Source organism: Oryctolagus cuniculus, chromosome 1 (assembly GCF_051225735.1).
Source record: "Oryctolagus cuniculus isolate XC-2025 breed Fujian yellow rabbit chromosome 1, ASM5122573v1, whole genome shotgun sequence".
Lineage (NCBI taxonomy): Eukaryota > Metazoa > Chordata > Mammalia > Lagomorpha > Leporidae > Oryctolagus > Oryctolagus cuniculus.
This window is the reverse complement of record NC_142867.1, coordinates 1,238,599-1,253,169: the sequence shown is the minus strand read 5'-3', so window position 1 is coordinate 1,253,169 and position 14,571 is coordinate 1,238,599. Positions and strand designations below refer to the sequence as shown.

At 67.3% G+C, this 14,571-nt stretch overlaps 1 protein-coding gene across 10 annotated transcripts; it reads left to right on the top strand.

The window, feature by feature from the left end:
* Positions 1–2,408: 2,408 nt before the first annotated feature.
* Positions 2,409–13,649, top strand: TSPAN32 (tetraspanin 32). Of its 10 annotated transcripts, none has more exons than XM_070063591.2 (8): positions 2,409–2,586; positions 4,539–4,653; positions 5,121–5,218; positions 7,688–7,762; positions 10,630–10,731; positions 11,087–11,265; positions 12,070–12,165; positions 12,820–13,068. In XM_070063591.2, exons 1-8 carry the CDS (start codon positions 2,521–2,523, stop codon positions 12,923–12,925), a joined length of 837 nt encoding a protein of 278 aa, XP_069919692.1. In that variant the 5' UTR covers positions 2,409–2,520; the 3' UTR covers positions 12,926–13,068. The 10 variants fall into 10 exon arrangements, with proteins under 10 accessions (XP_069919692.1, XP_069919703.1, XP_069919713.1 ...); XM_070063602.2 differs by having other exon boundaries at positions 2,420–2,586; positions 12,082–12,165; XM_070063612.2 differs by having other exon boundaries at positions 2,432–2,586; positions 12,361–13,649.
* The last annotated feature ends 922 nt before the right edge of the window (positions 13,650–14,571 follow it).

The window sequence follows — 14,571 nt, the reverse complement described above, 5'->3', positions numbered from 1 at the left end:
GGGGCTGTGGTCCCTGGGAGAGCCTGGGCTGTGGTCCCCGGGAGAGCCTGGGCTGTGGTCCCCAGGAGAGCCAAGGCCGTGTGATCCCCGGGAGAGCCTGGGCTGTGGTCCCCGGGAGAGCCGAGGCCGTGTGGTCCCCGGGAGAGCCAAGGCCATGTGATCCCCGGGAGAGCCGGGGCTGTGGTCCCTGGGAGAGCCTGGGCTGTGGTCCCCGGGAGAGCCAAGGCCGTGTGGTCCCCAGGAGAGCCAAGGCCGTGTGGTCCCCAGGAGAGCCAAGGCCGTGTGATCCCCGGGAGAGCCGGGGCTGTGGTCCCCAGGAGAACAGGGGCTGTGGTCCCCGGGAGAGCTGGGGCTGCGTGGTTCCCACTGGGACAGAGCCTGCCGAGCCCACCCTGGCCTCTCTCCCGGCCTCGGGTCTGGGGGCTTCCACACACAGTTGCCGTGGGGCATTCCCACACTGCCCCTGCTCTGCCCGCCCAGGAGCCTGGAAGGCCCAGCCGCACCTCGCTCGCTCTGAAGCTGCCGAGGGGCCCCAGGCCCAGTGCCCTCAGCACACAGAAGTCCCCGGGGACCACGGCAGACACCAAGGATCTCAGGAGCAGAATGCCACGCTTGGGCGCCCCCTGGTGGGGACGGTCACTCAGCCACGGCTGGTCCGGGTGGCCTGCACGGCTGGTGGGGAGGCAGCCCCTGCCGGGCTCTGCCCGGTGTCCTTCTCCCGGTGAGGCTGGGCCGTGGGTGTGTGGGGAGAGCCGCAGGGTGCAAGGGCACTTGCCACACCCACCGGGACCCGCATAGCCACGGCTCGTCCAGGGATGCCGACCCAGCGGCCTGCGGCGTGTCGGCCAGGGCCCCGCTGTGGAGCCTTCATCCCCTTTCCACACGGAGCTCCCGGCAGGGCGGGGGGCACCCCAGCTCCCCAGCGGGGAGCACCCACGGGCACCCTGGGAGCCTCCTGCCTGGGTACCCGCCCCTTCTCCCAGCGCTCCAGGGAGGATTTGTGGGTCGTGACTCAAATGACATTCTTTCCTTTCTTTCTTTTTTTTTTCTTTAAAGACTTATTTATTTATTTATTTTGAAAGTCAGATTTAAGAGACAAGAGGGAGAGACACACACACACACACACAGAGGGAGGGAGAGGGAGGGAGGGAGGGAAGGAGAGAGGTCTTCCATTCGCGGATTCACTCCCCAAATTCCGCAGCAGCCGGAATGGGCCAGGCCAAAGCCAGCAGCCAGGAGCTTCTTCCAGGTCTCCCACGCGGGTGCAGGGACCTGAGGACTTGTCCCACCTTCCACTGCCTTCCCAGGCCACAGCAGGGAGCTGGATCAGAAGTAGAACTGCCAGGACTCGAACCGGCGCCCTTCGGTGTTCCCTGCTCGCCACAATGCCAGGCCCCTAAATTCTTTATTTTCTTGCTCTTTTCTGTCTGTGACCACTGGGGCTGCTCAGTTGGCTCGGTGATGAAACTGTTTTACCCCATCCGTCAGTTATCAGATGAAGGAGGGAAGGGGCTCCCGGCAGACAGCACATCACACGCACACACACACACACACACGTGCCGGCTACACACACACACACACACACACACGTGCCGGCTACACACACACACACACACACGTGCCAGCTACACACACATGCACACACACGTGCCAGCTATACACGCACGCACACAAGCACACGTGCCAGCTACACACACACGTACCAGCTACACACGCGTGCACACACACGTGCCGGCTACACACACACCTGCCAGCTACACATGCGTGCACACACACGTGCCGGCTACACACACACGCACACACACATGCATACACACACAAGCCCAACATCTTCCCCCGCTGGCCTGCAGTGGGTCTGAGCTCAGGACCTGAGAGGGTGTTGGGGGAGGGGGTGAGAGGCGGTGTCCCCCAGCCCAGCCCCTGGCGGCGGATCCTGCAGGCTTGGGGCCCCCGTGGCTCCCGAGGGTAGGTGCTGCCCTCCAGGCTGTCCAGAGAGGGGACAGAGCTGGATGTGCGCGGGCAGGGGCCCAGCGAGGGGGTCTCGGGGAATGTGAGAAGCACGGGGCTCCCCGTCCCTGCTGGGGGCACAAGGACCCGGGGCTGTGGTCAGACCCTGGCTCTGGAGGGCCGGCCCGAGTTTCCTGCCTCTTTGGGAAGACCCCCAGGCCTGGCCCACCCAGAATTCATGCTGGACGGACAGCTGTCAGTCACAGAACGTTTCAAACCGAGCCTCCCAGACTGACAGTGACAACGTGGGGACAGAATCCTGACCCCCAGGTTCCTCTGGGACCCTCGGGGTGCATCCCCCCGCACCCCCTCCTTCTCGCCCCGCCCCTCCCAGCGTGTCCCACGTGGCCACACTGGGAGCAGAGCCCACCCTCCCGGGGAGGTCTCCTGCATCAGCTTGGTGGCCGGGCCAGGGTGGGGCAGTGGGGCCGGCTCCACCCCTTCCTGCCTGCCTCTCTGGGGCACCCAGGCCGGCTGACAGGAACTGCAGTGGGGCGGAGGAGGGAGGCCACCATGAGCCCTGGCCGCAGAGTCAGAGTCGCCAAGTGCCAGATGCTGGCCACCTGCTTCCTTGTCGTGGTAACAGGCGGACGGGGGGAGCCCGGGAGGCCCCGGAGCCTGCGCCCAGGGCTCCAGCCCCCAACCTGGTTTTACCTCGAGCCCACCCTGCCCACGTGGGCCGGGGGCCCAGCAGGCGGTGGTCCCAGGACAGGATCCCCCGTGGGAGCACCTGTCCTCCCGTGGGGCAGCCCAGGGCCTTGGGTGCCTGCAGTGTGGGTGCTGGGTGAGGGTGCTGCCTGCTGGGCTCCAGGGCCCAGAGGCCTCCGCCTGCTGGGGGGACTCTCAGGGGTATGGAGGGGACGGGGCTGGCTGGGGTGGGGGCCTCCCCGCCCTGCAGAGGGGGGACGGGGCTGGGCTGGGGTGGGGGCCTCCCCGCCCTGCAGAGGGGGGATGGGGCTGGGCTGGGGTGGGGGCCTCCCCGCCCTGCAGAGGGGGGATGGGGCTGGGCTGGGGTGGGGGCCTCCCCACCCTGCAGAGGGGGGACGGGGCTGGACCTGGGGTGGGGGCCTCCCCGCCCTGCAGAGGGGGGACGCGGCTGGGCCTGGGGTGGGGGCCTCCCCGCCCTGCAGAGGGGGGACGCGGCTGGGCCTGGGGTGGGGGCCTCCCCGCCCTGCAGGGGGGGACACGGCTGGGCCTGGGGTGGGGGCCTCCCTGCCCTGCAGAGGGAGGACGCAGCTGGGCCTGGGGTGGGGGCCTCCCCGCCCTGCAGAGGGGTGCTCCAAGGCCCCAGGTCCTCAGGGAAGCTGAGCAATGGGCGTGCACCCCTAGGGGCCTTGTGCGTGTGCATGTGTGTGTGCGCTAGTGTAGTACATGTGTGTGTATTAGTGTAGTGTGTGTGTGCATTAGTGTAGTGCATGTGTGTGTATTAGTGTAGTGTGTGTATTGGTGTAGTGTGTGTGTGCATTAGTGTAGTGTGTGTGGATTAGTGTAGTGTGTGTGCGCATTGGTGTAGTGTGTGCATTGGTGTAGTGTGTGTGCATTAGTGTAGTGTGTGTGCATTAGTGTAGTGTGTGTGTATTAGTGTAGTGCGTGTGTGTATTAGTGTAGTGTTGTGTATTGGTGTAGTGTGTGTGTATTAGTGTAGTGCGTGTGTTGTGTATTAGTGTAGTGTGTGTGTGTGCATTAGTGTAGTGTGTGTGCATTAGTGTAGTGCGTGTGTGTGCATTAGTGTAGTGTGTGTATTAGTGTAGCGTATGTGTGCATTAGTGTAGTACATGTGTGTGTATTAGTGTAGTGTGTGTGCATTAGTGTAGTGTGTGTGCATTAGTGTAGTGCGTGTGTGTGCATTAGTGTGTGTATTAGTGTAGCGTATGTGTGCATTAGTGTAGTGCCTGTGTGTGCATTAGTGTAGTGTGTGCATTGGTGTAGTGTGTGTGTGTGTGTGTGCGCATTGGGGTAGTGTGCGCATTGGTGTAGTGTGTGCATTGGTGTAGTGCGTGTGTGTGTATTAGTGTAGTGTGTGTGTGCATTAGTGTAGTGTGTATTAGTGTGTGTGTGCATTAGTGTAGTGTGTATTAGTGTAGTGTGTGTGCATTAATGTAGTGCGTGTGTGTGTGCATTAGTGTAGCGTATGTGTGCATTAGTGTAGTGCGTGTGTGTGCATTGGTGTAGTGTGTGTGCATTAATGTAGTGCGTGTGTGTGTGCATTAGTGTAGCGTATGTGTGCATTAGTGTAGTGCGTGTGTGTGCATTGGTGTAGTGTGTGCATTGGTGTAGTGTGTGTGTGTGTGTGCGCATTGGTGTAGTGTGTGCATTGGTGTAGTGCGTGTGTGTGTATGTGTGCATTGGTGTAGTGCATGCGTGTCCGGGTGTATGGTGCCTCCCTGAGACACCCCCACGGAAGCACAGGACCCCTGAGCAGCTGAGCCTGCCCCGCGTGAGGGAGGGGGTTTGGCTGCGACCCCCGGGAGTCTAGCCCCTGCCACCTGGGGCCTCGGCCCCCCTCCCACACTCTGCATCTGCCCCCCCAGCTGCTGGCCCTGTGTGTGGCCACCTTCGTGACTGTCACCTACTTTGGGGCCCACATGGCCGTCATCCACCAGGTGTCCCCGGGGAGGAACCCCTACGAGGAATCGCACCGCTGGGGTGAGTGAGGCAGGGGCCACGTCCGGAGCAGAGGGGCCCGCACCCGGCGGCGTGTGGCCCTGGGCTCCCAGCCCCGGTAGCCGCGGCAGAGCCGGCTCTGGACAGGATGCGGCGAGGGTGTGGGGGCCGGGTGGGAGCGTCGGTGCCGTCGGGACCCGAGGGGGCAGGGCCGTCCGTGTCCAGCCTGGACTCAGAGGCGGACGCGGCAGAGGCTCTGCGGTGAGGCACCGGGGCCTGGAGCGCAGAGATCGTGGTGGTGGGGTGCTGGCGGGGCCTGGAAGGAGTCGATAAGGCCTCAGCCACGTCGCCAGGGCTGGGGCGCCCCTCCCCTCCCCGCCCCCTCCCCCAGAGGCAGGAGTTTGCTGTGGGGAGGGTGGGGGTGGGAGGCAAGGTGGATTCCAGACCCAGGCTCTGTGTCTCAGGCCCCTGTCCTGGGTGACTCCAACCCTCTCCCTCCTCCCCCCCAGCCTTCTACCTGGGGACCGGCCTGGCGGGAATCCTGGCCACGGGGGCCGTGCTGAGCGCCGCAGCCACAGTGAGGGAGGCCCAGGGCCTCATGGCCACGGTGAGTGCCCCGTGCCCCAGACACTTCGGCCCCAAGAAAGGGAGCCAGAGAGACAGCCCTGAGAAGCGAAGGTTGACAGCCAGGACCGCCCACCAGGGACAGCCAGGACCGCCCACCAGGGATACCCAGGACCGTCCATCGGGGACGGCCAGGCCCCTGCCCAGGCCCCACTTGCCACCGTCACCCACACACTCAACAGAGTCAGTCTTGCAGGCAGTCTCTGCAGGCAGAGTCAGTCTTCCCAGCCCTGGGAGCCGTCGCGAGGCCCCTGGGAGCGTCCGAGTCTGGTAGCCATGAGGCCTTGGGCCTGGGCTGGGTGAACGCCACTGGGGGTTAGCTGGAGACCAAGGAGGGCCAGGGAGGTGCTGAGCCCCCAGCCTGGCCTCTGCCTCTGCCCTGAGCTGTGCACCCCCCCAGCTGCTGGAGGGGTCTTCCAGCTCCAAGGCCCCCCAGGGCACACCTGTGCTGGGGGCTTTGCTTCCTGGGTGGCCTGAAGGGCGGGGCCACACTGGGGTTCCCTGGGCAGGGGGAGGCTCAGGGGTTCCACAGGCTGCAGGACCCTCAGCCCAGCCTCTGCGTCCACAGCCCCAAGTTGGGGACAGAGCCACCTCCCAGGGCTGCTGCGGGGCCGGGGCGAGGTCTGACCTTTGGGCTGCGTGGGAGGCCCAGTGGGGAGACCACAGGGCAGGTGGGAGGCCCCCAGAGGGCCCGGGGGCCCAGAGCCAGCTGTACGGGTCCCGTGCGGGGGCTGCGGTGTCGGCCACCAGGGGTCGCTGTGGAGCTGAGCTGGAGTTGGGAGAGGGTGGGCAGGGCTGAGTGGGGGTGGGGGGCTCGGGTACCTGGGTCTCCCAGCAGGACCCTGAGCTGCCCAGCCCAAGCCAGGCCTTCCGAGCTCCCCCTGCCGCTCACGCCCAGCGAGGCTACCTGCTCTGTGGGCAAACGGGTCAGCCCAGCCCGAGTCAAGGCCAGAGTGACCATTATGTAGGTTGGGCTTGCAGGAACAGCCTGGACACCCCTCCCCCAAGCTGGAGGCCTGTGCAGGGCTGAGACCAAGAGGCCACTCCAGTCCCAGCTGGGAGCGCTCCAGCACACCCTCTGAGCCCCAGCCTGGATGGCACCCAGTGTGGGCGCACAGGGGACCCACCTGAGACACCTGCTCTGTTGAGCCGTGTGCCAATGTCTGCACATGCGTGTATGGATGTGTGTGTGCCCATGTGCACGTGTCTGCAATGCACGGGAGTGTGTGCATCTGTGCGTGAGCTCATGTGTGTGCTCACGTGTGCACCTCTGGGTGTGGCCGTCCACGTGTATCTGGCGTGTCTTTCTCGAGTGTCTGCATGTATGAGCACACGTGAAGGGCGTAGGGAGTTGGGAGCAGGAAGTGGAAAATTGTTCTCCGACGTGAGGGCACCGACTGCCCCCTTCCTGCCCCTGCCCGCCCGGCCTCTCGCACAGGAAATGAGGCAGGCGCTGGGCTGAGACCACAGCAGCTGCACAGCCCAAGGAAGCCATCTGACTTGTTTGTTTCCATCGGGAACGAGGAGCAAGACAATGGCCAGGGCTGGCCCGAGACTCTGCACCACGGAGGCTCTGGGGAGGCCTGGGTGGGCTCCTCTGCAGCCCAGGACCCTCCCTCTCTGCGGGGAGGGGGAGGGGGAGGGGCGGCTGTTGCTCTTTTCCTTGAGCAATGAGATGGTTTCTGGAAAATGCTGTCTCCTGGGCTGGCGCGGGGCCTGGAGCCTGGGAGGCAGCCTAGAGCGATGGATTCCAGATGAGGAAGGCAGCCCACAGCCAAGGGCGGGGAGGAGGAGGAGAGGGGGGAGGGGGGAGGGAGAGGGAGAGGAGGGGGGAGGAATGGGGGAGAGGAGGGGGGGGAGGGAGAGGAGGGGGGAGAGGGAGAAGAGAGGGGAGGAGGGAGGAATGGGGAGAGGGAGAGGAAAGGGGAGGAGGGAGAAGAGGAGGGAGAGGAGGGGGGAATGGGGAGGGGAGGAGGAGGGGGAGGGAGAGGAGGGGGGAGAGGGAGGGGAGAGGGAGAGGAGAGGGGAGGAGGGAGGAATGGGGAGAGGGAGAGGAAAGGGGAGGAGGGAGGAATGGGGAGAGGGAGAGGAAAGGGGAGGAGGGAGGAATGGGGGAGGGGAGGAGGGGGAGGACCCCATGGGTGGCAGCACGGGCGCTGCCAGAGGCCCCCGGCCCCACAAACCTGCCCTTGGCACACACCTGCCATGGCCCCTGCCTGGGTGAGTCCAGCCACAGCCTGCCCCCAGGCAGGCTGGAAGTGTCTGCTCCCAGGCCTCCAGGCCACGCGTGAGGGTGGGGGGCTCTGCCTGGGGCCAAGCCCCCTTCCCACCAGCCCCTCAGGAGCCTGAGCGGGAGACTTGGGGAGGCACCTGAGGAGGGGAGGCGGGAACGGGACCCCCACCAGGCAGACCCCACCCCGTGGCCCGCGGTCACCCTGCCTCTCCCCTCCAGGGATTCCTGTGCTTTGCCCTGGCCTTCTGCGCCCTGGTGCAGGTGGTCCTCTGGAGGCTCCACCACCCAACCCAGGTGAGTGACAGCGCGCCCACCCAGCAGGGGAGGGTCCGAGAGGCCACAGGGCCTGGTGGTAGGGAGGGGAGACCGGAACTGTGCCCAGCACTGCTCCCCAAGATGCGCGCGGGGACTTGGGGTGGGCAGCCAGGGGGAGGGGCTGACTCTCCACCCAGCTGACCCCCAGGCAGCGTCCAGGGCTCTCTCCTCTGGGCGGCCAGCAGCTTAGAGGGGCCGGAGGGCAGGTGAGCCCCAGGGCGGAACTCAGGCCCCGTCCCCCCACAGCCCTCCCCTAGGCAGCCTGAGAGGCCACAGGGAGGGCGGGGAGCCTGCACGTGCCAGGAGCTCCCTCAGACACCGCGTCTGGCTGCCAGGCCCCTCTGACAGGGGGACGGCCATGCCAGACGGAGGGCAGGGGTCGGCGGCCAGGCCTGGCTCCGACACCGGCTCGCTGTGGTGGCTTCCAAGCACCAGAGGCGCTATGGGGTCCCCCAGTGGTGCCAGGCCCGGAGGGGGCTCCAGGCCCTGCCCGGAGTCACTGTCTATGTCCCTTTCCTGTGCAAGGGTGCCCTACCTGAGTCAGGATGGGAAATCCCCAGGGGGCGGGGGAGGGGCCAGGCCGGCCTTGCAGCCTCCCGTTCCTGTCCTCCAGCGGGTGGTCTGGCCCCTGAAGGCCGGGTCACAGCGTGGGTGGTCACAGGCAGGACGGCTGCCAGCGCCCCAGGCTCGCCCGGCCCCCACCCCGCCTCTGGGAGCTGTGTTCCGCCATGGCGGGGGGGGGGGGCGGTGAGGGCCCTGCAAGACAGAACCCAGCTGGGGTGCAGCACAGGAAGGGGAGGGGAGAGTGCGGGCCCTGTCCCGCCCCTGCACTCCCTCCCCACCAGAGGGGCTGCAGCTCCGGAGCACAGAGCCAGGGCACGTGCAGGGGCGCTCTGACCTCGCCATGGCCCCCGGCTCTCCGTGCCCCTCACCCAGGCCGCTCCTTCGTCGTGGTGGGGCAGAGCTGGGCGCCAGGGTGCAGCCTTAAGCAGGAGGGGCGAGCCCCCTGCCCATGCCACATCTGCCCGTGCCCCCCCGCCCCAGGCCGGCCGATCCTGGCCAGTGTCCCGCCGCCCAGGCTGTTTGCCACACTCCCAGGCTGGGGCTGGGGTCCTTAGGAAGGAGAGAGACCCCGGCCGCTCCCCACCCCAGACACAGCCTGTGAGAGTGGGGTGCCCCCGCCCCCAGGGGGGCCCAGCCTCCACTTCCGGGGATGCGGGCCCCTCGCGGGAGGTGTCCAGGGCAGCATGGCGGTAGATTCCCCTGTCCTGCAGCCTGGAGGAGCCGCAGCCACACACGGCCGGCCCGGGAGGCTGGACTGCGGCTCCCTGAATAATTCATGCCCTGATTAAGTGCGGCCTTGCGGTGAGCCGCAGCTGAGGGAGCGAACCTCCCTGGAGGCCACTGTGCGGGCACAGACCACAGCCTGTGGCACCAGCCCGCCTGGGCCTCGGCCGCAGGCTTAGCGGGCCGGGGTGCGGCGGGCGGCAGAGTAGTGACCCAGCCCCAGTGCGCACCTGGCGGGGCCTGCTCTCTCGGGGGCATGGGAACCCCACAAGCGCCCGTTGCCGCAAACCCTGCCCCTGCCCCTGGCGGGGAGTCAGCTGTGGGTTTCTCAGGAGGCAGAACCGGGGCACCACGCAAGGAGGGTCCAGCCTGGCCGCTAGGGCGCCTGAGGCCAGGCGGTGGGCTCGGGCTGAGGCCTGTGCTGCTCCTACACAACCGCGGCCGGCCCCGGGCCCCGGCGTCTCTCCAGCTCTTCCTGAGCCGCGGCGTGGGCAGCGCCGGCAGGGGCAGCTGGCCACCGGCCCGCCCAGCCCAGGCCGGCTCCGTCCAGGAGGCGCCGCCCGTGCCAGGGCCTCCTCCTGCGGGGACGCAGTGACCTGGCCGGACTTCACCCACTGCACAGCCAAGGCAGCTGAGGCTGGGAGAGGAGCTGGGCCCAGGCCCCTCAGCGGCTGGCCCACCGCCCGGCAGGGCTAGCACCCGGGCTCCGCGGAGAGGGACTCTGGTTTCAGGCCTCGGGCAGAGCTGGCGGGGTCTGTCGTGGGCTGGGGGCCCCAGTGCAGCCAGGGCCGTGAGGCGGCCGCCCCTCCTTTCTGCAGAGCAGGGCTGAGTGGCCAGAGCAGGCATGGACCCCGTTGAACCTCAGCTGCCCTCTGGGGCAGCCTCTGTGTGGGGGTGGGAAGGCGGGCAGGAAGGTGTTCCAAGAGGGCTGGTGACTTGGAGCAGCCAGGGAGGCCTTCCTGGAGGAGGAGAGTCCAGCTGGCCTCTGAAGGAATGACTTGGCAAGGGGCCGGCCTGGGGGGAGGGTACTCAGGAGGGCAGTGGCAGGAGCGGTGGCGTTGGGCGTGCAGTGAGGAGGGCAGGGCCCAGCAAGGTCCCCGTCACCACCCTCTTCCGGCCTCTGCCCCAGGTGGTCTTGTGCAACAAGTGCCCGTGGCTCCCCGGTCAAAGGCCTGACGTGCAGCCCAGCTGCCCAGGCGTCAGGAACACGGCCAGGGGCTTCCAGGGAAGATCCCGGAGCCGCTGCGGGGCAGCTGAGGTCCCTGGCCTGAGGCTCTTCACTGGTTCCCAGATCAGTAGTGGCAGGGCTGACCCCTGCCCAGCCGGCCCCTGCACGCCCGAGGCCACAGCTGGTGGCCACAGCACCCTGGCCGGGCTCGATCCAGGGAGCAGCAGGGCCACAGTGACGGCCAGCCCTGGAGAGAGAGAGGCCCCCGTGGCCGGCTTCCCAGGAGACGTGGGCTCTGCCCGTGCGGGGTTCCGGGGACATCACTGCCTCCAGGGGGCGCTCTGTGGACGGAATGGGCTTGCATGGGGCTCGCATGGGGCTCTCGGCACAGGTGGAGGAGGCCGCGCTGGACACCTTCGACCTGGTGTACGACCGGGCGCTGAGGACCACGTCTGGCGCCTGGCAGCGGGAGCTGGCGGCCATCCAGGACGCGGTGAGTCCAGGCGCGGGGTGGGGTCGGCCTCACCGTGCGCACAGGCGCAGGGCGGACGCCTGGGCTGGGCCAGCTACCAAACGTCCCATCCAGTGCAGCGTCAAAGGCAGGGCTCCAGGTTCAAGACCTGGAAGACTTCCAAGATGGCGACCAAGGCCTGGGCGCGGGCCAGGAAGCAGCGAGGGCTGAGCGGCTGGGGCAGGGGGCAGGCGGGCAGCACCACGGCCTCACTTCCCAGGGAGGACCCCTGGGGTCAGAGAGGGAGCACGGACTGCCCGTGTGCTGGCCAGGGCCAGGCTGCCCCACGGCTGGTGCCCCCGCCCTCCCAGCTGCAACACCCTGAGCCCCACCCTAGGCCACCGGTGCCTGTGGTGCCTCAGTTTCCCTATCCGTCCTGCCCGCCTGGGGGCTTGGAGAGCAACCGCATCCCCCTGGGCCCGTTCCCAGTTCCTGTGCTGTGGGAAGAGGTCGCCTTTCAGCTTCCTGGAACGCACAGGTGCCAACCATTGTCACGGAGCCGGGGCACCGAGAGAGGTGAGCAGGCGCCGGCACCCTGGGGCCCCCACCCCACCCTGGAGCCCCACTCCCAGCTCAGGGGCTTCTGAGCCCCCCCGCCCTGGGGGTTCTGCCTCCCGGAGCCCATGCGGCAGGGCAGGGTGGGGTCAGCTCTGACCAGGGACCAGGCCGGTGTCCAGGGGCCGGGCGGGCGGTCCACGGAAGAGGAGTGGGGCTGCAGGCCCAGCCCAGGCCAGGGTGTGGCCGCCAGCCTCAGCGACGCCCGTCCTGGGGACCTAGTCAGGGACAGCCCCTGCAGCTCCAGGAAGCGGGCAGGAGAGGGCGAGGGTGGGGGGGCGCTTGGGGGGGGGGCGTTTCCGCCGAGGACCCGGAGGCAGGGGTGCTCTGGGGAAACAGCTGGTGCCAGGAGGGAGCCCTGCGAGCAGGAGGGCGGGGCTGAGCAGCAGGGGCCTCTGGGAAGGTGGCGGCCCTGGCCGGCTGCGTCTGCTCCACACACCCCCAAAGCCAAGGCCTGCATGGTTCAGAGAGGGCCACCCCTTTCCTGTGGGTGTCACGCGAAGCCCGGGATGGGAGCAGGAGCCCCAGAGCCTCCAGGAAACAGAGCAGGCCTCCTGGGCCCTCTCCCACTAGCCAGCACCCGGGAGGGCGGATGTGGCCAGCCCGGTGCTCAGGGCGCCGCACGGCCCCTTGGTGGTGGCCCCTCGGCTCTGGCCTCCTTGGCTGTGCCTGCCCCCAAGGCCTCTCCCCAGGGCCCTGGGGTGGTGCCCTCTGCCTCGCCCCTCCCGGCCCCCGGCCCGGCCTGGGTCAGCGCCACACCTGCAGCCCTCTGCCCAGGACTGCCTGGAGGGCATCCGGAGCTTCCTGTGGACACAGCAGAAGGTGGACCTCGCCCTGCTCAGCACCGCCCTGGCCCTCACGGTACCGAGCCCCTGCCCGCAGGCTTGGGCAGGCTTGGGCAGGCCTGGGCAGGCCTGGGCAGCCTGCAGCTGGCAGCCCCGGGGAGGTGGCGGGATGGGGCTGCGGAGCCGTCCCGACCCTGCAGGATCCAGAAGCTTGCTGGGGGGGGGGGGCTAGTGCATCTGCCAACGCCGCAGCCCCCGTCCCCCCTCCCAGGTGCACGCCCTGCTGCTCTCCTCCTTCCTCTGGTTCGCCATCCGCACGTGCCGCGGCCTGCACCGCAGAGGCAAATACGCCCTGACGCCACGGCAGCCCCCGCCAGAGTCGGTGCTACCCCTCCAGAGCCGCCGCTAGGCCAAGGGCCCTGCGGGAGCACTTAGGGTGACCGGCGGGTCAGTCCCGCCACGACCCCTCCCTGCCTGCCCCTAGCCCTGCCAAGGCCTGGTCTCAAAAACACCACCCCACCGACACCGGCATGGAGAGCCGGATGCCACCCCACCGACGCCGACGTGGAGAGCCGGATGCCCCCGGGGCCCCAGGCCCCATCTTGGAGGCCCAGGAGACGAGGGCAGGAGGGACCCAGGCCCAGCAGCCAGGAAGCCGCTTCTGCTTCCACGGCCATCGGGGCCACCTTCTGACCCCAGGCATCCCGCCTGGCCCCTCTGCATTCCACAGCTGTCTCCCAGTGCCTTCTAGAACATTCCAGAATGGAGTCAGTCCTCTCAGCAACATTCCACAGCAGCCTCATAATGTCCTCTACAACACACCACGTCCACAGTAGCCTCTCAGTCCCCTCTGGCCATTCTACAGTCGCCTCCGTGTCCTCCAGACATCCACCACAGCCCCGCAGTCCTCCAGAACACTCCGCAGCAGCCTCCCAGTCCCTTCTGGAACATTCTGCAGGAGCCTCACGGTGCCTCCTAGAACATTCAAGATAGCTCCCACCCCTCGAGAACATTCTGGAACAGCCTCACCGACCCCTCTGCCCCTGAGAGCCCGTGCCCAGCCGCTCCTGACGTGCCCAGGGTGGACGTCTGTGCTGTGCCGGCCACCGGCGCCCACAGGGACGCTCAGATGGCCCTCAGCGGCTCTGGGATGATGCTCCCTCTCCTGCAGCCGCCGCCCGGTCACCTGGGGGCTCACGGAGGCAAAGGCAGCCTGGCCGCCGGCCCTCGTGTCCCCTAAGCCGGGGAGAGGGACGGTAGCCAGGTGGACAGGCCCCCCACTCACGGAGAAGGCAGGCGCGGGTGCAGCAGCTACGGCGCCACGATGGAACGCCTCATCCTACTTCCTGCCAGTGCTCACCCGGGGGTAGCGGGTGACGGCTCACGTCCTTGGGTCCCTGCCACCCACGTGGGAGACCCAGTGGAGTTCCTGTCTCTCCAGCCTTGGCCTCTTCAGGCATCTGGGGAGTGAACTGGTGGATCAGAACGTGCTCTCGCTCTCTCTCTCTCTCTCTCTCTCTCTCCATACTCTGCCTTTCAAATAAAATGAAAATACATAAAGATTGTCAAGACCCACACGTGGAAGGAGGGGATACTCCGTCCACTGCTGGGAGCAGGCAGGAGAGGCAGCGCCAGGGACGGAGGCTGCAGGGAGCGGCTTGGGCAGACGGGTCCAGAGGGGGAGCCCAGCCATCTTGGGGATGCCGGGCGCCGGCTGTCCTCCACGCTGGTGACCCAGAGCACGGTCCTCGCGGGCCCAGGCCCACTTCTCACCTCAGAGGTCAGAGGCACGGGCTGCCTGCTCCTGGCTCTGGGGACAGTGGGCCGAGGGTCCTTCAGGCTGTGGGAAGCGTCCAGTTTCCAGGAGCAAGGGACCCAGGGCCCTGTCTCCTTGCTGGCTGTCGGTGGAGCCACTTTTTGCACCCAGAGGTCGCCCACTTCCCGCTCTGGGACCTGCGCCCTCGCCCCAGGGATGGCGGGCGTGTGGACCCTGCCGTGCTCCTAACGTCTCCGACGCCGTCTGCTACCTGCTGGGAAGGTTCCCTGCTAGGGAGGGCAGCAGAGACTTGGATCGCCCCCTGGGACCCCTCAACCTGCAGAAGACAACTTCCTGTTCCTTCAGAAACACGCATAAAACACGTTAGCGTCTGAACGTGTTCTGGGGCGCTGTTCAGCGGCTAAGAACTGTCACAGCCCGCGCACCAGCTCCCCGTGCACCCCAGGCCTTGGCAGCCCTGGTCTACTTCCTGCCTCGGGGAGCTGCCGGCAGCACGGTCACCCAGTGCTTGTCGCTTGGTGCCTGGGGTGTCTCACTGACTGCCACACAGGGCCCATCCACACTGCAGCAGGTGTCAGCGCTTCTGCACGAGAAATCCGGGTGTTTCCACAGCCAGCTCGTGCTCACCCAGCACCGAGATCCAGGTGGGATTTCGGCCTGCCACAGGCACCGTCTCTCCCTGGGCACCCGCACCACCATCACGGC